The sequence below is a fragment of the Saimiri boliviensis genome, chromosome 8 (assembly GCF_048565385.1).
Source record: "Saimiri boliviensis isolate mSaiBol1 chromosome 8, mSaiBol1.pri, whole genome shotgun sequence".
Taxonomy (NCBI): domain Eukaryota; kingdom Metazoa; phylum Chordata; class Mammalia; order Primates; family Cebidae; genus Saimiri; species Saimiri boliviensis.
Window position 1 is genome coordinate 44,872,521 of NC_133456.1, and position 26,378 is coordinate 44,898,898.

General features: G+C 37.0%; 1 protein-coding gene across 9 annotated transcripts in view; it reads left to right on the plus strand.

The window, feature by feature from the left end:
* Window positions 1-7,466: 7,466 nt before the first annotated feature.
* CBLB (Cbl proto-oncogene B) overlaps window positions 7,467-26,378 on the plus strand; it is a 428,727-nt gene continuing 409,815 nt past the window's right edge. For 7 of the 9 annotated variants that reach the window (XR_012518787.1, XR_012518786.1, XR_012518788.1 and 4 more), the window contains exons 1-2: window positions 8,143-9,040; window positions 21,883-22,133. Coding sequence is in view for 6 of the 9 variants with exons in the window: in XM_074404433.1 (XP_074260534.1) it covers window positions 8,765-9,040; window positions 21,883-22,133 (527 nt within the window). In the remaining 3 variants the exon portion in view is untranslated. The other 2 variants (XM_074404431.1, XM_074404432.1) reach the window with 2 other exon arrangements.

A 26,378-nucleotide genomic window follows, 5' to 3' on the forward strand; every position in this document is an offset into this window, starting at 1 on the left:
AAGAAATTTTTTTTGAGTCAGGGTTTCACTCTATCACCCAGGCTGGAGTCCACTGGCATCATCCTAGCTCACTGCAGCCTCAAACTCCTATGCTCAAGTGATCCTCCAGTCTCAGCTCCCCAAGTAGCTGGGTCGACAGGTGAGCACCATCATACCCAGATATTTTTGTATTTTTTGTAAAGGCAAGGTCTTGCTATGTTGCCCAAGCTCATCTCAAACTTTCGGCTTCAAGGGATCCTCTTGCCTCAGCCTCCCAGAGCGCTGGGACTATAGTCATAAGCCACTGTGCCTGGTCTGCAATTTTTAAAATAAATTAGAACTCTTTCCTGTATTGAAACTGTTGCTCATTCCATAGAAACTTGGAAACATAGAAATCGCAAGTGGGTTTTTTTGTGATTCTCCATTTTGTCCTTCGTTTGTCTGTAATCTGTTTTTCTTCTGTTTTTCTCTGAAAGTTGCTCCTCAGGGTTCAATTCTCATCTTGGTGCTCTTCTTATTTTATATAATCTCCCTTTATGGTTTAATAGCTCACAGGTATTAGTCAATTGCCAGTATTGCCAAACCTGTGATCATTTATATTCAAGCATCCAATAAATATCTGCTTATTCCATAGATATCTTAAACTTTCCTTTTTCAAAATTAAGTTCTTTCTTTCCATGAAATAGACTGTTCTATGATATTCTCTACACCAGTGGTTGAGGCCTTCACCCAGTATTGAAAGCTAGCACACTGGCAGCTATTCTTGACTCCTCCATCTTTTGCACAGCTCATGTTTCTGTAATTATCAATGACCACTAAATTAATCAATGGTTCTCAGCCTCCATTGCAAACTAGAATCACTTTGAGATCTTTAAAAATATGCTAGATCAATTAAAACAGAATCTCTGGGAGTAAGGCCCTAGAATTTGTTATTCTAATGTGCAGATTGGAAACCACTTTTCTCAAACATCACTTGTTTTTTTACCTCTGTTCCATTTCAGGTCTTCATCATCACTTAATGAGTATTTCCTTTGTGGCCACTCTGCTTCAGTCTTACCCGCTCCGATCCATTATCAACCTGGCCATTACAGTAAACATTCTCAAATAGAAATGTTACAATATCATCTCCCTTGCCTCTTCTGTTTCTATTTTATATACTCTCCCTGGCTTAAAATCCTTCCATAGCTTTCCTTGGAAAAAAATAATTAAATCCTAGCTCTTTAATAGGAAGTCATATTTTAACTTATGCATCACTTGCCACTTTTTGCCTTTTGTTTACTGTTTTCTGCTCCCCCAAAATGGAATTTTTTCCTATTCCCTCTTCTTTTTTTTTTGAGGTGGAGTTTCACTCTTGTCATCCAGGCTGGAGTACAATGGCACAATCTCGGCTCATTGCAACCTCTGCCTCCTGAGTTCAAGCGATTCTCCTGCCTCAGCCTCCCAAGTAGCTAGGACAGGTGCCCGCCACCACGCCCAGCTAATATTTGTATTTTTAGTAGAGACGGGGTTTTTCCATGTTAGCCAGGCTGGTCTCGAACTCCTGACCTCAGGTGATTCACCCGCCTCAGCTTCTCAAAGTGCTGGGATTACAGGCGTGAGCCACCTTGCCTGGCCTCTTATTCTCTCTTGATACATAGCTTTCTTTCTTTTATGCCCTTGTTCATGAGCTCTCCTCTGACTAGAATGATCCTTCTGTGATAACTATTAATCCTATTTATTGTATATGTCTTGGTTTAGTAATTACTTTCTCCCAGCTAGTTTGGGTGCCTTTCCTTAGTTCTCATAATGACCTCTGCCTATAGAAATTACTGCTTTTACCACTTGAATTTATAATAATCTCTTTACGGTTCCTCCCTTCTCTTTGGAAAAAATGATTGGTTCATAATCATCTTTGCATATCCTGATGTTGGAATATATTAGATGCTTGGAATATATTAGATATTTTTTAAAAGCTTATTTAAATAGATGAGCAAGAAATGCAAAATTTTATCAGAAATTATAGCTGATAACATAAAGACAGGTGCCTAATAAGCTTTGTCCCCTAAAACAATCAAGATATTTAAGATAGAAAAATATCATTTTCTTTTTCTATTTTTCAAGTTCAATTGAGAATAGGAACTTGAAAACCAATAGGGAAGATTTTCTGTAGATTTGCAATATGTTAGGGCTCTATTGGCATTGCTAGAGTTACTTCTCTGCAATAACAAGTAATTTTCTCCTGATTTCTATATTCATTTTGGATGTTTATGCTCTTACTTTGGCTTCTTCTGTAGAAAAATGAACATATTAACTCATGTACATTAATTGCATTCTGATTAGCAGTTACTTTTCACGTAATTAGGTGCTTTTTACACTACAAAATAATTAATGAATTTGGGGTTATTATCGATAGCTTGTAGGGTTCAATCACTCTGAAAAAATTGGCCAATTTCCAGATCTGGCAAACTGAGTGATGTGATCAGTACCAAGATCCTCTTCAGCCTTAAAATTTCTGAATTTATATTTTTAATTGAAAAATAAAAATAAAAATTCAAAGTTGTATTAATCTGGTATTACTCAAAATGCATGGGGACTGTAGAGACACTGTTATAACAAATTCTAACTTTACATTCTTCAAAAAATCTAGAGGGTAAAGAAAATTGTCCATTTTTTTTGAATTATAGCTTCTTAGGGAAACACAGAAAATGTGACAGGGGCATGAAAAACCATAGAACTGACACAAAATAGTACGTTTATTCCCAGTTTGCAAGTTGTTATATTTAATGCTTTGGTATAAATCCTCTTTATTACAAAGAATAACTACCAAATAAATCACTGTGTGGAAAAGAATTGATCTGGGAATCAATTATCTGGGAAAGAAAACCACAAAGAAGTGATTGTTAAGACATTTGTTCTTCCGGTACGTAACTGTTTAATCTGAAATAAACTTTAGGATGGAAATCTATTAGGAAAGTTGCTTGCTTAATTTTACTATTCTACACTCTGATACTGATTGTTCAGGATTACTGCTCATACATGCTGTAATGAGAATTGAATATAATTTACTATGTATACTTACAAATGATAGACATTAAAGGATATATGTGTCTAGTAATAGCAGATGCATATTTCTGCCCACTAAGGAAATGGTTACAACTTTTAATAAATATGGGTAAGGGAATGATGTTAAGATTACGTGTGTGTGTGTGTGTGTGTGTGTGTGTGTGTGTGTGCCCATACCCATACTTGTTCTGGATGTCAATTCTGAGTATACAGAATTATAATTATCTCATACCAATTGCATTGAGATATTCAGTTTTTCCTTCAAGAAGTGAATTTAACTCAGAATATTATTGTGGTAGGACTCTCCAGTTTCTTAATACAACATCTATTCGTCCCTTTCTCTTCAGAAACAAACTGGAATTTTTATATTGCTTCCCGTAATAAAAAACATATTGCCTTCCAGATTTTGCAGCTAAATTTGGCTATGGGACTAACTTTTGGCCTTGAGCTGTTTAAGAGAGATACTTGTGAGAGTTCTTTGAAGATTGGTCAAAGGAAACTAACTCAGATGGATTGTCCATTTGCTCTCCTGCCTTTCCTCTTAGCTTTTAGCCTGAAAATCAGCGGTGATGGCTGGAGAGCCAATAGTCATCTTGGAACATGACATGATTCTGAAGGTGGGAAGCAAGGCTGGAATGGTACAGAATAAACATAGGAACTTGGGTCCTTGAGAAAATTGTGGAGTCACCATATCTGCCTGTAATTCCTACTTTGATACTTTTTTCTATGTGTGAGAGATCTATCTTATTTAAGTCATTGCTATTTTTGTTGCTAATACTGTTGTTAAGTGAGCATTCTAGTCGAGCCCAAGCTAGTACTCAGAGTCTGGTTCTATTTGATGAGCCCCTGGATCAGCATCCCTCAATGCCAACTATTAAATGTAATAGGCTAATGATGAATGGAAATCTATTTCACGTAACAAAGAACAACTCGTTATGCCCAAATATGATGAGGTCATATTGCTCTTATTTCTCTTTAACCTGAGATTTGCATCGATGTTCTCTATGAGAAATTAGAAACCTATGTTACAGTATTCTGTTTTTGTGTTAGGATGGTCGCTGTAAATCTACCTAATAGTAAAAACAAAATCTTGCTTGGAATTGTGAAGGAAGTGAATTCTCCATTGTGCAGAAACAAGAACGGCATTATATTTTATATGTAATGCTCTTAAATAGTCAATTCATTTATTCAATTAATATATTTGAGCTATTATGGGTTACATAAGTTATGGGTGGGCTTTGTTAATTAGTCAACTCATGTCCAATATCACAGGGGCCTCTTGTGAATTTAGAGAAAATGGAATAAAAGAAAAATGGAAGCAAATGATGAAAGTCTAAATATTTTCCTCAAATAATTGTCTTTCTAAAAAATTTCTTGTGTTTAAAGACTGGAATTTAAGCTGCATTTTTCTAGATGGCACCAGCCTATTAGTACATGTATTAATGTCAAAGATGAATGCTCAAATTACAAGGATTCACAGCTATCTCTATAAAATTTCTTAAGTATTCTTGACACAAAGTCTCCCCCTCTTTTCTGGGAGACCTGGGGGAAGGATCTCATATGTCCTTATGGCCAGTTAGCTCACATTATTCACTTACTAGCCACTCTCATGCTTACAAGATTCTTCATGCAGGAGTGCCACCATTCTGTTTCATGTCATGATCTTCTAGTAGAACTCTGCTGTCCCATAACAAGGCTGTATATATGTTCTTTCTAGGTTACAATTTCCCACATCACTAAATGATGCTGCGTTCACTTTAAACTGCACCCTACTGGGGACTGACTTGTTCTAACGAAATGAGGTGACTATTTCTCTAGCCAGCTCTATCACCTTGAAGTATTACTGCTTATATCCTGAGTATCATAAAGTCTCCTATGGAAACATTTCTTTGTGTTCTTATTTACAGTCCTGTGGCAAGCATCTTTCACTGCATTTTATCTCTTGGGTGTCTATTGGAGGCACCCAGGGCATGAAGTTTTATCCCAGTAGTTATTTATTCTGCCATGCAGTTTTACTTTTTCTAATAATTGGCAGAAAGGACTTCTAGTGCTCCATCAGTTTGTCACACAAAACCAAACTTTAAATACCAGTTTGAACTACACTGGGACCCATGCTACACCAGAACTTAACTTGGATTCCAGATTGCTTGATAAAATAGGTAGTTGAGAATGAAGCTATAATTTCTTGACAACAAACACACACACACACACACACACGCACCCATATTCATACATATGTACATACAGCAGTCCCCTTATCCATATTCCCAAACCCACAGTGCATGCCTGAAATCTCAGAAAATACTGAACACTATATATACTATGAGTTTTCTAATATATACGTGCCTATGGTAAGCTTAATTTATGAATTAGTCACGGCAAGACATTAATAACAATAATTATTAACAAACTAATAATATACTGTAACAAAAGTTACATAAATGTGGTATTTTTTTCTCTCTCTGAAGATAGCTTATTGTACTATACTCACCTGTTTTCAAACCCTGGTTAACCATAGGTAACTAGAATCAAGGGAAGTGAGACTGAAAATAACTGGTGGGGGGGGGCTACCATATCTCACATACATGTATTTCAAAATATGCAAAACCACACACCTCATAACTTGTAATTTGTATCAACATGATACGCTTAATGTCATAGGCAATGCCATTTTCTCATTAAGTCATCTCTTTCTGTTGTAAAACACCATTTAAAAGGGATTACACATGCTAAAACATGTATTTTGGGTATTTTACATTTATCCAGATATGAATATAAGTAATGTACTTGGTTGTAATGTTCCCTTAGCCACTGTTTTGCTACATGCTTCTACACATTGATTCTTTAACACATTTTTTTTTCTTTTACAGTCTCCCCATTGTAAATGTAGCTACTATGACGATGAGGGAAAGAGATACGGATGGGTGGAAGAGATATGGAGACGCCAGTACTTTTGTAGATAAACGCAATGTGAAAACAAAGAACTACTCTTTAATTACTGGTACAGAAATAATGACAAGGAAACAAAATTACTTCCTGAATCACACTTTATCACCTCACTGGAAAGAGCACAGTTTTTTTTTTTTCTTTTTCGTCAAATTAAAATCTTAACCATGTAAATTCAAGGCTGTAAAGGACAACTCAGGATCCTTCATAGTAATAATTACAGTATTAAAATGCTTATTTGCTAGAAAAAATGCAAAATCTCAGAACATCTGAGATGCCCCAGCTGTAAAGTGTAATAAAAGCTATCAACTACAGTGGAGAGAAAGTTACAAAGCATGAAGTCTGGAGCGATTGTTGGTAGCATGAGTGGCGGGATTGAAGTAAACAGAAAGAAATGGAAGGCATTTGTTTAATATATGATCTTGTTGAAAGACGAGTCCCAGCACAGTAGTTTTTAAAGATTAGCCAGATGTGGGCCTTTTTAAGATCACAAAGAATGGAGCCACGGAAAGAGATTAACAATGCTGGCAGAGAATGGCAGATAGAATAAGGTTGTTTTTAAATGGATAGACATCTATGTAAAGGTGACTCGACAAAACACAAAAGCTGTTTCCTCCTCAATCATTTAGGCAGAAACTCACACTAAGTAAAAAGATGCAAGGTATTTAGGAGCAATTCCCATTACCTGGTACTTTCATTGCTCTGGCATGATTAGCAGAGACTATTTGGCCAGGGTTGTCAACTATTTGCTTTGCCGTCAGCCTGATGTTTGGTCTGCAATCCCTCTAAAACTAACAGCAAAGGAGAAACACGCAGAAACTTAGGCAGTTCTAGTTGGCAGTGAGGTGTCACCGTTAGCCTACTCTCCGTGAGGTTTATTCTGCATTTTAGAAGCTCGGTGGCTGTTGCTCTTTTTTGATAGCCAACAAAAAGCAACGTCATAGACCTGTTTGGCTGCTGTCCTGGGTAGAAGGGTTTGGCAGCCCTAGGGAGATGAATTTCTCCAGGGTTGGACCCGCCCAGAGTAGAGAAGCAACACCCGTGCAGCCACTACTCTGTTGCTATGAAACAAAAGACTAGGAAGGTAAGCGAAGCAGGAAGTCCCGCCTCTCAGCCCCAGACGGCTTTGGCTCCCGCTCCCGACGCTCACGCCCACCTGCCACCCCTCATTGGTTAGCTCCCTCGTGCCTTGCATCCCTTCTTCCATTTTCTTTCCCGTTTCCACTTTCTTTCCTGGGCGAGTCCAGGCCCCTCTCTTCTCTCCGAGTCCAGTTCCTTTCCGACTCGCGGCGCACGGGCCTTCCTCCGGGGCCATTGTGTACTGTGGAGGACGTGGACGGGGCGGCAGCGCGAGGAGGACGGGCGCCTCCCGCCCATTGGCTGCGCGCGCTGTCCGGCAGCGCGCGGGCGCGCGGCATTGGCCCAGCGGCGCGCGGCCCCGCCCCCGGCGCGCGGCCCCGCCCCCGCCCCCGCCCCGCCCCGAGCCTGGGTCCCGTGTGTGCCACAGGGGTGGGGTGTCCAGCGAGCGGTCTCTTCCTCCTGCCAGTGCTGCTGCGGCGTCCCGCGGCCTCCCCGAGTCGGGCGGGAGGGGAGAGCGGTTGTGGGTTTGTCTTGACGGTAATTCTGTTTCCACGTCTCGGCGGCCTGCGCGCCGGGTCGCTCCTTCGTCGGGCGCGAGCTGTTTCCGCGATCCCACTGCCCGCCGGGGCTCCCCACGCACCCCGGGCTGCGCGCGTGTGGAGTGGGACCCGCGCACACGCGTGTCTGTGGACAGCCACGGCGCCGACAGGCAAGGAGGGAGACGGGGTCGCCGGGGGGGCGCCGCACTTCTTGCCGGCTCCGGGGCCGGAGGGCGGCTCAGCGCGGGCCGCGGTGACGACGGGGCAGCCCGGGCTCTCAGCTGCCGGGGCGCCGCCGTCCGGTTTGAAGGGGGGCGTCTGAAGATCAGACCCCGCAGGCCGGGGAGGAGGGAGGCGGCGGCGCGGACTGCAGGAGGGGGCCGGCCGGGAGGCGCGTCCGCCCCGGCGCCGAGCGCTCAGCGCCCGAGACGGCCGGGGCTGCGGGCGCGGGAGGGACGCTCTGTCCGCTCCCCGTGCACCTTCCTCCCGCAGCCCAGAGCCCGGGGGCCGTGAAGGGGCCTGAGCGGGGCGTCCTGACACAAAGCTCTGGGTGAGAGCAGAGGCGAGGGAGGGCAGAAGTGAACGCCTCTTTCCGTGGCCGCTCTTGTCAGTTTCTGTCTCTTTTAAATGGGCTATTTGTGTGTTCTTTCATTTGGTTCTTGGGAATCACGACTCACCGCGTTGATTGAAAGAAATGTGTTCGTGTGTCCGTCCTGGGTGATCTTAGCGTGGGAAAAATCCAAGTCCTGCGCCTTTGTTGACAGCAGAGTTGTCCCTTATGTTTGTGTAGAATAATTTTTATGTCTATGTAACTTGGAGAAATCGAACAGAGTGAAAGTGAAGTTTCCGCGTGAGGCTCCCAAAATGTATGATAGGAACTTCAGTTGTTCTAGCAGTTTGAACTGGAATTAAGGCTGGAGGGGAAGAACATTCTGTTCTTATCTAGGCGGAGGAAACCTGTTTAAGTTTTGTTTGGTGTTTATGAGTTGGGTATTAGTTCAGCCTTAGCTACTTGAAACGTGAGTAGGATGCATCTTTTAACTTTCAGTATTGTAAAACCAAATCTAGGATCATTGCTCCTAAAACTACTGTGTGTAAACATTGAGAGTGTAAATTCACAAGCTTATTGATAAAGTTGAATCTGGAACTTTTGGTTTTGCTCTCATTGATGGAGGAAGATGCAGTGGGTACAAGTTAGTCTCTTTAGTTTTCTGGTGAGTAAATATTTTCAAAGCCAACTAACTTTTCTTGTTTTAAATCTACCTTTCAAAGAACTAAAATTCCAGATGGCAAACTCAATGAATGGCAGAAACCCTGGTGGTCGAGGAGGAAACCCCCGAAAAGGTCGAATTTTGGGTATTATTGATGCCATTCACGATGCAGTTGGACCCCCTAAGCAAGCTGCGGCTGATCGCAGGACCGTGGAGAAGACTTGGAAACTCATGGACAAAGTGGTAAGTTCTGTCTGACGTTGCCTGTGCCAAACACTCTTCACTTTGTCTGTGGTTTCTCTAGATTTATTTATACTGTTAATTAATAAAAACCATTATTATGGCAACAATCTTTGGATTTCTATTCATCTTTTTTTTTTTTTAACTTCAATTCTGTGTTTTTTGAAAAGTTAGATTCAAAGACTTTTTTTTTTTTTAACCTTTTGTCCTTTCTACTCTTTAAGGTTCAGAGTTCCTCTATATGACTCAATATGCAAAGTTTTACCATTGGCTGCTTTTTGTTGGTGTATGGCCATAGACTGTTTGGAAGTGTTTGTTCTGCCTTATGTGAGGTTGTGTTGCTCTTAGATAACAAAAGAGTACAAGCAGGTTATTTGTCTTTGATGGACCACTCATGACAATCATCTCTTATGATACTGAAAGTATTTACTGGGGAAAGAAACAGATCAGCTCTTAAGTAAAGAAGTGGTGTTTCAGGGAGTTTCCATTTTCATCTTTGAGAATTCATCTTCATTAAGAAACTTTTTTGTTGTTAATGGGAGAGTTAACAGTTTCTTTCATCTGCTATTCCATTTTGAAACAGGAAACCTTTCGATGGCACATTGTTTATTGTGAAAGGAAAATTTATGTTGGGGGTGGTGAGGCTGAGAGTATCAGAAACCTCTGTGGTTTCTGCATGTTGCTTTCAGACAAACTGTAATTTCACAGGGAAAAATCAAGATGGGTGTCAGTATCCAGAGAGGTCCAGTTAAAAAGACAACCTGAATACCTTAACAGAGATCTACTCAGAAGCTAGCTGTCAGTATTCTACGTTACTAAGTACAACTATAAAATAAGTTTAAGATGTAGCTTGCTGCTTTGTAAAAATTAATCTTTTTTTTTGAAGGAGCAGCACTGTCCTGCATTTATTAGTAAATATTTGTAACACCTTATGACTTTATTTTGTAGATATCTGGAGCTAATTGTAAGTTTAGTTGAGGCAAGACTCAAGATCTTTATAACTGAAGAAATGGAGGTTTAAAAAAAAAAATTCCTTTGTAGGGATGTGCCAAAGCATCCAGGAAATCATATGGTAATGTTCATCTTTGCTTTGGTTTGTTGCTGTCTGCAAATATTGGCTATAGAAAGCCACTATTAGTAGTAATAGCAATATACGAATGTGACAAGGTTTACTTTATTTTCATTTATTCTGTTGGAAAGGACACATAGATGAATGACTGGCCTGTCATTCTACAGGCGGTGGTACTAAATGCAGAGCTGGAATGTTATTGCCAGATAAATATCCTTAGTTTTGGGCTCCAGTGTGACCTATTTAAGCTTCTGCCAATTTATTCAAATTGTTATATTAAAGAACTCCAGACAGAATGATGTCATAGTATCAGAATATTGCAACTTGCTGCTTGGGGTTAAGTTTTGATTTTAGCATTGGTTGCTTAAAAATTCACAGGTATACAATTGGAAAAATAACATAAATTTGGCAAGCACAATACTACATATCTTTGCTTTGCTAAAGAGTGTGCATTTGAAGGTCAGTCTCACTGCCTAAATCATTTGGTGGGGTAAGAGAAGGAATTCAGGGTTTTTTTCTGTAACTTGTCTGTTACATAAGTGGACAGCAAATGGTTCCGATTCTATAAAGGGGCTGCTTTTTTCCCCCTACTCTCCATCTTTAAGTGGTCAGAATCTGTACATTTGTGAGTGTTAGAACATCAAATCAAAAAGATTTATATAAGGAAGTGGTAAGCTGTAGTTACTGTAAGAACATTATTTTTGAAACATTAAAAAATTTTGTACACGATTTTGGTCTATAACTGGTGGTTAACATAAGTTTTATTCACTTTTAATTTTTTCACCATGAGTTATGGTAAAATAGATGGTTATTTGATGGTTCAACATCTGCTATTGTTTATTTTATTAACCCTTTTGTGGGTTTGGGTTTAATCTCTCCAATTGAGAAACTTGACTTAACAAGGAAATCTATTATCCAAAGTCTCTACTTAGTGGGATGTGGGTGCGGGTTTTGGCAAATGTACATTGCTATGGCTTTCCCTGTTTATCTTCATTATTTGTCAAAGATGAAAATGGTTGTGTTCGTTTGTGAATGTACCCAGGGGCTTTGTGGAGAGAAATCACATAAGTTATTATGAAAGAATTCCGTGTGTTTATTTTTACTCTAAGATACAGGAAATAGAAAAGCATTGATAATTACTGATTGGCGGTATATTTTATTTAAGTGTATAGTGCAGAAACATCTCCCTCTTTTTTTTGTCTTTTCTTATTTGTTAGTGGTGAAGGAAGTGGCTCATAATATCAACATTGTCCTGATGATTACATCAGGAACTTTATTATTAGTTCTGAAGTTAATCACTTGACACGTTACCTTTTAAAAAAAAAACTGCAATAGCATGAATTTAGTTTGTGAATAACAGAAAATAGCAACTTTGAAGTTTAATTGGTAGTTATGTAAAAGGCAGACTTAAGTATACAACTAGTATTTTTTTCTTATGAAGCCTCTTCACAAGGGTAGATCTTGGAAGTATAAATATGAACACAAGCTTCAATGTCAGTGTGTTTCAGCTACCAATAAAGTAAAATAACTATTTTTACAGGGAATAATGAAGCAGTCTTGGGTATAGGGGAAATATCTAGTAAGTATGTACTTTTTCCATTTCTTGGCCTCTAGAATTTAAAATGGTCAACCGAAATTCCTTCCAATTAATCGTTCTGTTTTCAGAGGGCATGCTTTTTCTCCAAGGTCACTGAGAATAGGAGAGAGTAATTGCTTAGTTGTATTCTTTATAAGAGGTAGAGTGTTTTGTAACAGAACAACAGTAGTACAGAGTTAGCATAGTCCATGTTTTGAGGAAAAGAATAGTAGATAGTAGCATATCCAAAAGCATCCCATTTAGACAGATTTTCTGGGCTTAGCTCTATGTGTCAGTGTAATTTGATAGCTGACCTGAAAGCCCTCACATCAGTGGATGCCTGTTTGATACAGTGATGGAAGTATTACTCATGAATACATACCTAGGTTCAAGTGCAGCCCAGATGAAATGTGGAGTTTGTTCTGAAGCTACTCAAGAGAAAGGTTTCTTAAACATTTAATAAACATTTTTTTGAGGGCCTACTGTGTTTCCACTAAGTGCCGTTTACTGGAGATATGAAGCGAGACGAGACATAATCCTACCTTTGACCTGTTAAGGAACTCAGAGAGCAGCATCAGAGTCAAACATATAAATGGCTAATTGTCATGTAGTATGGAAAGGGCTGTATTACAAACCCAAAGTACAGCTGGAGCAGAGTAGAGAACATCTTCCTTGTTTTTCTGGCCAGTGTTCAGAGAGTTTTCTGTTTGGATTCTACTGGCCATTGCCTTTTAGGAACAGCATTAATGTGCTCTTGTTGGAAATGCTGAGGTGAGAGTAAGGAAATGATTGCTAATCAGTATGGTTGGAATGATAATTTATTAATATGAAGTTCCTGATTATGGTTTTCATGAGAATCTTAGCCAGGTGGTAGAAAATAGAAGGAACAATTTTCCGTTTAATAGATACTAAATGTACTAGGCATACATGGATGCTCAGGAAATTAGAAAATAATTAATTGATGCTAAAGAGCAAAGCATGCTGAGTACCTGCCTCAAATTTTTGTCTTGCTGTCCTTGTCATTTATTTTAAATTACATTACTGAAAGAATTTAAAAAGCATTTAGGAAGTGATGATGCCCACTAGGCTTTTCCTGCTTTTGCCCTCAATAAATTTAGTACATTTGTCAAGCTTGAAATATAATTCATTCTCTTTTTAATTTAATTACCATCATAATATATTTTAAAGTTTGTCAATCAAGGATGCTTAGATTGTATACAGATATTTTAAAGAATAGAAGTAAACTTTCTTTTCTAAGCCGAGTTCCTCATACTGCTGAAACATTGTCCATGTTGAGTAAAACTTAGGTTTTAGATGCCTGTTATTTGTGTTTACTGATTTGGAGACTCTGACCTTTCTAGAGCTTAAAACAGCTGATATCATTCATTTGAATTATACTTCTTTACATATTTCCTTTTCCTCACTGAAGTTGTTCTACCTTAGCAGAATCATGAGTCCTAGTAGACTTGGTTAGAGTATAATAACAAATTGTCTGGACAGTTTTGTTTAATACTCAGTTCAGTTTTGAATTTGTCTTGTGATAAATGAAGTGATCCCAAAGTTTGCTACGTGACTTCTAGGAAAAGCTATTAATAAAGTAAAAGATTTAAAGGAATCCTATTAAGAGTTACCTTGGATTATTCTTGTGATATAAGGCATACCTATAATACAGGCCTTAATCAGTTAGTAATCTTTTAACTGTTACAAAATTTTTAGCATTCGGATTTTGAATCTACTTCTTTCTTCCTTTCAAAAGGTGCTTTATGTGCTGTCTGTTGATTTCATCATTCATTTGTCAAATCCCAGCAGTGGAAAGACAGACATTTCCAAATAGCTATGCCATGGAGTAAAATGTAATTTGTGCTTTAAGGTGGTATAAATAAAGTGCTGAGATGTAGTATGTGGTGGAGGTGAAAGTTGCTTGCTAAGGCTGAAAAGTTGGTTTAGAATGAAGCATGGAGTAGGTACTGTCCAGTTCATGGGTTGGATTCCAGTGAGATGGAGGACATGTTAGGTTGAAGGAATGATAGATTATTGAGTAACAGAAGGGAAGTTAGGGGAAGATGATAGAGGTTTTGATTGCTTTATCAAAGAATTTTGACTTATTTGGTAGAAAACCATTGAAGGCTGTTAATCGGGGAGAGGAAACATCAGGGCTCTGCTTTGATAGAATGCTTACTTGACTCTGCAAAGCTTGGATTAAGAGAAAAAACTGAAAGCAAGAATAATGATCAAGAGGAATTAAAACCGTCTGGGCAAGAAATAATGAAATGGTGGCCTAGATAATTGAAAGTAGGTATAGCAAGTGTTGGTTCAGATGTGGGAGGCATTTTGGAGGTAAAATCTGCAGGTCCTGGTGACCCCTTAGAGTTAGAGGATGGAAGACAAGGTGAAGTGAAAGTGACTCTTGAGGTTTTCAGCCTAGTTGACTCTGAAGGCAGTGATGCGCTTAATGAGATAAGGAACCTAAGAAGGAAAAGAGGAAGTGTGGGGGTCAGGTTTTGGCCATCCTAAGTTCACCATGCTAGAGCGAATTTCATTTAAAGTCAGAAAATTAATTGTACAGTTCAAGAGAGAAGTAGAAACGAGACACATATTTGGTAGATACTCTTGTAGGGGTAGCTGAAAGCTATAGAACTGCCAGAGATTTCTGAGGCAGAGTAGAAGGAGTGATTCAGAGAAAAAGTCAGATAATCAAATTTTGGGGAGTATGAGGGGTGTAATTAAATGGCAGAGAAGGAAATCATTATGCTTTAATTCTACCTTTCTCATCACTACATAGACTAATGACGAGAAAGGTAGAATTAAAGCATAATGATTTCCTAGGTAGAAGCAGCTTTAAGAAGAAGATAAAATCTGAAGTTCTGATAAAACTAAGTTCAAATTCAGGTGGAGAAAACCAAACAGGGTGAAAATTTAAGAAGTCATTGAATTGTATGGTTAGAGGCCATTATTGACCTTTATAGAGCAGTTTCTCTTATGTGATGGGGCTAGATTAAAATGAGTATGTAGATTATTTAAAAATTGTTCTAGAACTGAATAATGAAAAAGAAGGAAGTTCTGTTAGCCTGAGGATTTGAACAGCATTGAAATAACTCTGGGTGTGTATGTGTGTTTGTGTGTGTGTATGTGTATGTCTATATGTGCACACACGATAGGAGAGGTTCAAAGATTGATGGGAATAAAAAAGATTGATGAGAAAGGATGTAGGTAGGTAATGGCCTAAGATGCAAGGGAAAAAGAAATACTTGAAGCAGTAGCATTCTAGATTAAACTCTGGGAGGGAAAGACTAGGAACAAGTAGAAGGGGTAATCCTGGCGGATAAATGTAACTTCCACTTACACAGGTGGAAGGTAAGGGAGTATATAAAGAAGTTTTCGGGGCATTTGTAAATTTTATATTGGGTTGTCAGGAAGTGATTTAAGGTATAATATTTATAATGTTTAAACCATGTTTTAAATGTTCATATTATGAAATAAGTAGTATACATATATTAACTAGCAAATAAATGGGTAAATAAGTAAAAAAATTTAAATGGAAATCATTCTCATCTTTAATATTAAGTTCATCTTATTATACACATGCTGTGACTTAAAGGATGCCACAGTGCTATTTTTATCTACTCTGCTTGGGCATATATTAATAATATTATTACATTTTAACTAAGGTTTTTTTTGTTTTGTTTTTTAAGTATTTGTAGGTTGCTAACTTTTTATAGTAATGAGAGCCATATTTTGAAAATATCCAACAGATTTTGTAGCTTTTTAACATATTAACATTTAGATACTTGTTGAGCTTATATTATCTTATAGTACCAATGAAAAAGTATTCATAGCTATAATATTCTACCTGTTAAAAGTTTAAAAAAATATTAAAGCCCTATATTTTTTCCTGAGAGCCTCTTGGGTGTGAAGAAACCAGAGGATTCCATGTCAGCCGACAGGAGTGCTGACCAGGGCTTAGCCTTATTTCCTGCTTTTCTGCACAGAACATTCCAGACTTTTTAAGGGTTTTAGGCAGCATGAATAACTTTATGAGCTAAAAGAACTTTTAAAAATCATGATCCCCCCACAAGCTGCTCAGTGCCCTTGGTCTAATTTTCACACCTTTGTAAAATCTGCAGGGATTTTGCCTTGTGATGGAATATAAAATATGGAAGGGAGAAGAAATACTAAGAAGGAGATTGGGCCAGCTATGTTCTGGACACTGTGCAGAGCACTTTACATTTCCTTCTAGGGATTATAATACCCTCAGAAGTTTCCAGAAGAAGAACCCTGCCCAAGGTTGTAAAGCTAGTAAGTGTCAGGGCCAGATCCTAAGGTTGCTTGATTCTAATGTCTGTGTCACAGAATGAAGAGCCAAGCCCACTGCTCCATGGTGTGCTCCCTCTTTCCAAAGGAAGTAAATCAAAAGGGCATTTCCCCAACTCCACTCCCATATTTAACGTTACCAAATTCTCCAAATTTTGTACTCATTTTTAGGCAGCTTTATTCAATATAGTTATGGATAACCTATTTGTAACATATTTTTCCTGAAATGTTCTTCCTTACCTTGTTTCCTTCCTCATCTCTGCCATCAAGTGTTTATTACATATCTACTTATATGCAATGTTTGATATTAAATGATAGAGATAGACCAATGATAAAGACTGTTCTTCACCTTTAAGGAAGTTCCATTCTCATTTGGAAGGAGAGTGAACAGAATACACAACTGATACTTTAATTACAACTAGTTTGTTCTTTAATGGTGCTTCTTATGTCAGTCTTCTGAAGACATCTTCATGCAACACCATAAAGGACTTGGTATTTTCTCTAAATTCAGCTGTACTGGACTCATGATCAATTTTATATGCCAACTTTGTTTTGCCCAATTTTAATATTCTATAAAAAGTGTATTTTCATACTTTTTGCATTTTGTATGTTATGTATTTTTATACTTAGTAACATATATTTTTAATTTTATATATTTAGTAATTTTTTGCTGCATTAAAATGGAAAGAAACCAAAAGAACTCTTTGGTACCTTTTATTATCATTATTTATGTACACACACACACACACACACACACCACACACCACACACCACACACCACACACCACACACACACACACACACACACACACATACACACACACTTTTAGGTAACTGTAATAAGAAACCTCTTCTAACACTTACAGGAGGAGATCAGGGCTTCCCATACTGTCTTTAAAAATGGGGTAGTTGACTTGTATGTGACTTGATTCAGTATAACTGAATGCTCCCTGAAGTGAGGTGTGCTTTGCAATGAGTCTTATGGTATAGGCACAATTGCTTACTGTTGAAATTTTCATTTTATTTGTTAAAAGTTCTTTTCTGTGTTTCCCAGGCTGGTTTGAAACTTGTTTGCAAGGAATATATTATCTGATCTAATAAATTTTTTTTACCTTTTGGCTGGAAATTTTATTTAAGGCACAGTCAGAAAATTCTTTAATGCAAGATTATTCCAAGAATAGGTAATAACTTTGAAAATTCTTACAGCATTAGTAAATCCTCTTTTTGTATTTGTGCTTTTACTTTGATATGGTTCAATATATGTATATAAATACGTATTTATATATTTATTGGAATGCATAGCTGATATATTAATCATATATTTTTATGTGAAACAATGCAGATTACATGTATAGAGAGAGTCTCCTTAAACATTTCTAATACATTTAAGCAAATACAAAAATCAGTTGTATATTAGTGTGGAGACAGTTCCTGATTCTGAAGTCCAGCTATCGGGGTTCTGAGTTGTAACCTTAGTTAGGTTCTATTTCTGTATTTCAGTATTGACATGTCAAAAGGAATTGTCCTGCCAGATTTTTCGAGTTAATGGCTGTAGTGGAATTTTCAGCCTAATTCCAATAATAAATGTTTTGCCTTTTAGTTCAAAAGAAAAGAGCAATATTTCTATTGAACCAGTTCTTTTATGCACCAATCAGTGCCCTAAAAAGTTCATCATTTTATAAATTGACTACAGATTTGTTCTATGTCAAAGTTCTTCTGTGTTAGTACCAACTTTCATTCTAGAAAGGAATTTAGGTATTTTCAGAAGAAGTGTAGTCATTTGGATCTGAACTTGACCCTTGTGGTGAGCTTGATTTTCTCCTTAATATGCTGCTTTTAGGAAAGCAATTTTTCTTTCCTGGCTTTTGCAGCTCCTTGCACGTAGCAGGCACTCAATAAATATTTATTGAATGGAATTGAATTTGACCTGCATAGCAGTCATAGTCCTGATGTAGGGTTATTCATTTTTGGCAGAAGCTGTCATAAATCACAGGGTTTAATAGTAATCCAACTGATGAACTGCATACTCAGTGGCATACAGTAGTTCAGCACTGTATGCTGCATTTTCCTAAGTGCAAATTTAGGAAACAGTTTAGCCTACAGGCCTTGATGAACTGACTCTGGCCTGTTTGAGATCTCTTGTACTACTCACGCACAGCCTTCTCTCCTATGCACTGAACTTTTAGAGTAACTGCATTTAGTCTTCTCTTAACATGCTTGTTCTCTGGTGCCTCTTAAGCCTTTGCACACTCCTTTGGCTAGAATACTCCTTTTGGCAAATTTAAGTATGTATTTCCTGATACTCTTATGTGGAAATGAATGAGCTGCTGCTTTTCTCCTGTAGCATTTTGTACTTCCCTCCATCATAGCACTAAATTCTCCTGTAATTCTTTCCTAAACCACCGGTCCTTCCCACTAGACAGCTGCTTGAGAGCAGGTGTGTGATTTATTCCTTTCTGTGTTCCCTAGAGCCTGAAACAATGCCTGCCACATAAATGTTTGTTGAATTAACAAATGGGTCCTGAAGTTTATGTAAATTTGCAAATGGAATAAAATAAAAATGTAAATGAGTTTAGCAGGGATCATTAATTATACGCCTAATTTTAATTAAATTGTGATATAGTTAGAAAGATCAGCCTGAGATTCGGAAGACGCAAGCTCTGGTATTGGATTGATGATATTTTAATGGTCCCTTCATCTTTGTAGTTCTTAATTTTTTTTTTTTTATCTAGAAATGAATGGATTGGGTGGAATCTTTACTAAGATCCCTTAAAGCAAGAATCACACTGCTCTTAAGTTTCAGAGGAATAAGTCTCTTTTGCCAGACTCTTTGACTCAGGAAGTATGCTTTAGTCATCTGTAATTTCCTAGCACTAAGTTCATTACCTGGTATATAGTAGTTCCAACAGTTTTCACCTGATAAAGCAATAAATTCCCACATGGAATTACAGTTTTAAATAAAGGAAATGAGAAAAAAGTTCAGATAAAGAATAGTGAATTAAATATTTATAAAATGTAAAAGTATCTGTCAAATAATATTTGTGTGGAATGTCTGAAAAAAAAAACCTGACAGAAATTTTATATATACCAGTTAACAAGTTCTCTAGTAAAGGAAATGAATTTGAAACTGTCTGGTCCCCAAACTAGAAGAAAATAATGTATCAGTCTGTGACATGTTATACCAAGTTTTATGTTGCTGAAATTAAACTGTGCCTGCTGTAGAATGTTGGTTGCAATATTCTTGGTATTTATGTACACTTGTGATAGTATTTTTGGTCTAAATAATTTAAAAACCATATTCTGTTTCAACCAGGATTTGTTAAGTAATTGACATATTTGGGACTTACTTTTTAGGACAGAATGAACTCTAATTATACTACTGTATTGCATTTTAAAAAGGGGGTAACAAAGCTCTGTCAGCCCTTTTCACTATACTTTTGTAAGGATTTTCTATTATTTAGTAAATGGGATGCCATCCTACCTTTTCCAGGACTTCCTTGGTGATAAAAAGAATATTATTGCATTTTAAGTAAGCCTATATCTTTGGGTTATTAATTCGAATACTTGATATTTTGGAGTTCAGTTGTAAAAATAAAGGAAATAATGCAGTCAAACTTTGTGTAAAAAATATAGCAACCAATCAGTCCATTAATTTATTGGTTATACAACAATTCTGCTTTAAGGCATTGTTTATAAAGAGGAAGAATATATAATAATGCCTTGAGTTAATGTGAAACACTTTCTCTTAGAGGCTGATGCTTGGAAATTTGAGCCATATTTTTCTTCCCCCCAATACCTCCCTCAAAAAACCCCCAATGATTTATTTAAGAAAGTAAGTATGATAGGAGATATGAGTACATTTTTAATTTGTTGGTTCCTTGATTACTTGTGTTTGTTATCCTTGAAATTATTATAGCTCTATTGTTTATTTGTCCCCGGGACTTTTATAGGTTCCCAGGGCAGATCGATGTTTTATGCCACCTGAAACTTACATAATTTGAAGAAATCTTTCTCAATACAGAGAATAAAAAAGTACAAACATCAAATTTTGTATGAAAGTGAATTTTCTTTAGAATAAGACAAATCCACAAACACTATAATTTTTTAAAAGGTAGCATATCTACAAATGATTAGAGAAATAATCTAGACTAGTTTTTGACTCTCTACATTTTATACCTTGATTATCTTCCATTACCACATATACTTCCAGTTTTGGGTGTCATGAGACACATTCAGATTGCCAAATTCAAATTGGATTTCACTGTTTCCATGGTATGAGGGTCAGCATCGTGGGCACTTGAAGTATTTCTGAAACTATCATTTATAAATATATTATTACAGATTTTAAAAATACTGTATTTGTTTAAGGTGTATAGCATGATGCTTTGATATATACACATAGTGAAATGGTTACTACATCAAATACATTAACATATCCTTCACCTTCCCTAATTACCTTTTTGTGGCAAGACCACTTAAACTCTGTTCTCTTAGGAAATTTTCAGAATACAGTGTTCTTAGCTGTAGGTCTCATGCTGTACATTAGATCACCAATCTGAATCATCCTACATAATTGCAAATTTGTACCCTGTGACCTACTTCTTTCCATTTCTTCCCCTCCCCATCCCTGGGGCACCCCCTCTGTTCTACTCTATGTTTTTATTTGTTTAATTCCTTCTTTTAAGATTCTGCATATAAAAGCGAGATCATATGTCAATAGTATATTTCTTTTGGTGCCTGACTTATTTCACTTTCATTGGGACTGCTAACAGTAATTAAACCACTTTATGGGAGTGATTGTATGCCTCACATATACCTTTCACTAAACCCAAAGTAAATGGATCTCCAACTCAAATTTCTGTTAACCAGATTCCGGAGGTACTCACAGCCACTCCAATGCCACCCAGCAGGAGGCTTTAGCCAGTTATGTTTAAGTTATTATACTCTTCACAATTTTATGAAGAAAAAAAAATGACAAGAGCCTTAGAAAAGGACCATGTATCTTTATTTGAACATTTAACCTTTTGTTAGTCTGCTGTCCCATTACGCTACATAATGCTCTTGTGCAATTCTCAATGATTTCATTCGAAAGTTATTTCTGTGAAGAGTTCATTGTGCCCTCTCTGGAGGGATAAGAATGTGGTGGACTAACTTACTCTGGGCTAAATCACATGAGCATGTAGAAGTGAATACATTAGTTGGATTACTACCTTCTCTGGCTGGCAGAAGGTACTTTCAGTTCTGCAGGCAGCCCCTGAACGCCCCAGTGGTTGGGCGCACCTGTGATGGGATGACTGAACCGTTATATACCATATGTTTATAGGCGTGGTAGAGGTGGAAAAGACTAGTTCTGACCTGACACACAGTTACTACTTAATAACTCAATTATTCAAATCGTATCTCTTTGTCTTATTCTCCTCGGGGTTCAGGAACAGTACACCAAAACATTAATTAACAATCTATGAGACAGCACTAGCTGGAAATTCAAGCTAGTAAAATTACATATACATGTGACACCATTGGTTGTCAACAGAAAAGGCCCATTTCCTCATTTTTATTAAAAAAAAAAAAAAAAAACTATCAGTGATGTATAGTGATTAGCATACTGGAGTTCTGTTAAGCTATGTGCAATGAAGTATCTTAGAATTAAAACTTCAGAGGTTCAGAGTAAGGGTATGATATAGAAAAGATTGAATGGTAGGAAAACAGAACAGGATTTATTTGTATTATGACAAACACGAATATTAGTTATTAATAAATTGGAGGTAGTAAGTTAAGATAATAATTTATATTATAGAAAATGACGAAATAGGACGTGGTTCTGTAACTTTTTCATTTTTCTGTGAAACAAAATATTATGATTTATTTTATTTTTATCTTTGTTTTTAGGTAAGACTGTGCCAAAATCCCAAACTTCAGTTGAAAAATAGCCCACCATATATACTTGATATTTTGCCTGATACATATCAGCATTTACGACTTATATTGAGTAAATATGATGACAACCAGAAACTTGCCCAACTCAGTGAAAATGAGTACTTTAAAATCTACATTGATAGCCTTATGAAAAAGTCAAAACGGGCAATCAGACTCTTTAAAGAAGGCAAGGAGAGAATGTATGAAGAACAGTCACAGGACAGGTAAGAAGAATATTTCAGATGTTTTGGTGTAAAGGCCATTCATGTTGTGTTTTACTTAGTAGTTAACCTAAATGTAATTGTTGTGGGGTAAATGTCAGTCACTTTGTATATGGTCACGTGGTGCTTAATGAAGGGGATACTTTACGAGAAATAAACATTTAGGCCATTTCATTGTTGTGTGGACATCATAGAGTGTACTTACACAGAGCTTGATAATATTACCTACCACACACCTAGGCTGTTGATACAGCCTGTTGTTCCTAGGCTACAAATCTATACAGCATGTTACTGTGCTGAATACTGTGGGCAATTGTAACACAGTGGTATTTGTGTATCTATATATACCTAAACATAGAAAAGGCATGGTAAAAATACTGTATAAAAGGCCGAGTACGGTGGCTCACACCTTATAATCTCTGCAATTTGGGAGGCTGAGGCAGCCAGATCGCCTGAATTTGGGAGTTCAAGACCAGCCTGACCAACATGGACAAACCCCGCCTCTACTAAAAATACGAAAATTTGCCAGGTGTGGTGGCGTACACTTGTAATCCCAGCTACTCGGGAGGCTGAGGCAGGAGAATCGCTTGAACCCAGGAGGTGGAGGTTGAAGGGAGCTGAGATCACAGCATTGTACTCCAGCCTGGGCAACACGAGCAAAACTTTTGTCTCAATAAAAAAATATATATATATCGTATAAAATATAAAAATGGATAATCTGTATATCATGCATGGAGCTTGCAGGAGTGGAAGTTGCTCTGAAAGTCAATGAGTGAGCCATGAGTGAATGTGAAGGCCCAAGACTACACTACTGCAGACTTTTGAAACATTGTACACTTAGGCTATGCCAAATATTAAAAAAAATTATTTTTCCAATAATGAACAGCTGTCACTTTTAAACTTTATAAACTTGAAAAATTTTTTTTTCATTTTGACTCTTGTATTAACAATTAGCTTAACAAAAATATTTTCTTCCAATATTATTCTATAAGCTTTAAAAATATTTTAAAAATTAAGTGTTTTTTTTTAATTTTATAAACTTTTTTGTTAAAAACTAAAACACACACTTATTAGCCTAGGCACGGACAGGGTCAGGATCATCAATGTCACTGTCTTCCACCTTTATATCTTATCCCACTGGATGGTCTCCAGGAGCAATAACATGCATGAAGCTCTCATTTATGATAACAGTGCCTTCAGGAATATCTCCTGAAGGCCTGTCCGATGCCATTTTACTGTTAGCTTTTTTTTTTTTAATAAGTAGAAGGAATACCCTGTAAAATAATATTAAAAAGTATATAGTACATACATAAACTAGTAATATAGTCATTTATTTTAATAATATCAAGTATGACATATTATGCATAATTGTACGTGCAGTGCTTTTGTGTGACTGGCAGCACAGTAGATTTGTTTACACCAGCATCACCACAAACATGTGATACATTGCACAATGAACTTGTGATGACTATGACATCAGTAGGTGACAGGAATTTTTCAGTTCCATTATAGTCTTATGAGACCACTAATGTAAATGCGGTCTGTAATTAACTGAAATGTGATTACAGGGTTCATGACTATATTTGCTTTTAACATTAATAGGTTTACATACATTTACTTATGATAGTAGCTAGTTCCTGAGACAGTATTCTCAAGGTTTTAATAGACTTTGTTTTTAAAGCCATTTTAGGTTCACAAGAAAACTATTCAGAAATTACAGTTCCCATAAATCTCTTCTGCACAAGCAATTTCTCCTATTCACACCTTGTATTGGTGTGATATGTTATAGTTGATAAACTATTGTTGATGTATTATTATTATCTAAAGCCTAGAGTTTACATTAACATTCCACTTTCTGTGTTGCACTGTTCTATGCTCCATAAATGCATAATGTCATATATCTACCATTACAGTGTTATACAGAATAGTTTCACTGCCCTAAAAAAGCCCTGTGATCCACTTATTAATTGTCTCACTTCCCCTCCTGCACCCATGGCAACCACTGACCTTTTTACTGTCTGTGCAGTTTTGCCTTCTCCACAGTGTTCCATAGTTGGACTCACACAATATGTAACTTTTTCACATTGACTTCTTTCACCTAACAATATGCATTTTCAGTTCCTCCGCGTCTTTTCTGAACTTGGCAGCTCATTTCTTTATGCCACTGGATAATACTCTATCGTGTGGTTGTACCACAGTTTGGTTGTCTACTCCCACCTTGAAGAACATTTTAGTTGCTTCCATATTTTGGGTAATCATGTATACAGTTGCAATAAATATTTGTATGCAGTTATTCATGTGAATTTAGGCTTTCAACTAATTTGGGTAAAATACCTAGCAAGGTTGCTGGATTTTCAGGGTATGCGTAAGTTTAGAGAGAACATTAAGTTATAAACTTTTAAGAAAGTTTGTGAGAAACTCCGCGACTAGTTCCAAAGTGGCTCTACCGTTTTCATTCCCACCAGCAATGAATGACAGTTCTCAGTGTTTCATATCCACATCAGAATTTGGTGTTGGAGACAAGTGTCTTAAAGACATGGTTTGAATCTGCGGATGTGGTAGATGTGGGTAGGAGATGTAATTTCAATCTGTCTATTTGGACTTAAGTGAGAAACTGAAGTTTCTTACTGGCAAGATTGAATTTATATCAACCAAATCCTAATTTTATAGCCAGGATTTCTCACTTAGAGATCATCATTCAAGTTTGTTTGGCCATTTCAATGTTAAATTTCATGATCTATCTTAAAATAAAGCAAATGATAGAGTTTTCCATTTCTGGGCTATTTTAAATATATATGGAATATTCACAATAGTAATAGTTTAGATTTTCATATTGGAGAACCAATATTACTGAAAAATATATTATGTCTTAACATATTAATTAAATTGAATTTTCATGTAAGACACTTAACCTCTCTGTTATTTTAGTTCTGATATAGGAAAACCTTTAAAAAACCTCCAATATTTTTTTTTTTTTGCTTGAAAACTTTATTAAAATAAGGAATTAAACCTGAAAATAGAACAATCAGAGAGCCAGTCCTTTGCATAAAATCAGCAAGAAAAAGCAAAGGGAGAGAGAGAAAGAGAGAGGGAAGGAAGGAAGGAAGAAAGGAAGAAGGAGGAAGGAAGGAGGGAGGGAGGGAGAAAAGGAAGGAAGGGAGGGAGGGGGAAGAAGGAAGGGGAAGGGAAAGGGAAGGGAGGGAGGGATGAAGGAAGGAAGGAAGGAAACCTGCAATACTTCTTTCAGGTCAGAAAAACTAGCCTCATTCAGGCTGATAACAGCATAGGGTCGTAAAGTAGAAAATTCAGTTATCAAAGTATGTGGACTTAATTTTTTTGTGAATACTAGCCAAATATCCGTAATAAGTAAAACCATCAAATTCCAACATAGAAAAACCCTCTTCCAGGTGTAAAATGGCATAAATAATTACGTATTTATAATTTTCTCTCTAAATCAGAGATGAACCCAAACCTACTCATAGAAGTCTAACTTCAGGCTCATCACTTAGTATTCTTGGGCCACAGTTTATTCATCTTGAGGGTGGTGAATCTTCCAGTTGCCTTTTAATATTAATTAGTGCTCTAAGATTCTCCAGGAGTAACAAGGAGAATTTGAGTTGCCACAGTGCAACAGAAGTAAGGTAGAGAAATATAACGATTCTTTATTCTTGTAGACTTCTCAAGAACTGGTAACATCGTGGGAAGCCAAATATCTATGTTAAAATTTTATTTTTCACATTCTATTTTTGCCATTGAACTAATAAAACTAAGTTCTTTACAAATGTCTTTATAATTCTTAGTCAAATTTAGTAGTCAGTAGTAGTTTCTTCCTGATTCGGCCAAGTCATCCATTAAATTTTACTCTTTAGGGAACTGGGACATTTGACAAGGTATATAACTTCTTTGACTATGAATTTGAGTGGATATCGTGTTTTAATTGGATGAAGTAATACATGATGTGGTAAACTGGCATCCTACTTTTACATCTTCTGTGTAAACTTGAAACGTTTTCTAACTCAGTAGATGTTTTGTAATTTCCATTTCATAATTTTGATAGTTTTGCTTATGTGGAAGCATTTCATGGGAGACTTTTAAGTTTTGATTGATAATGTATAAATTTCGTTAGATTATGATAGCTGTCCTAATGCTGACTATTCACAATGAGGTCACTCATTCTGTGTATTCTTGTCTGCATTTTAAGTGTCCAAGTGAATTTTGGTCACTGTCCTAAACGCAACCCTGAGACAA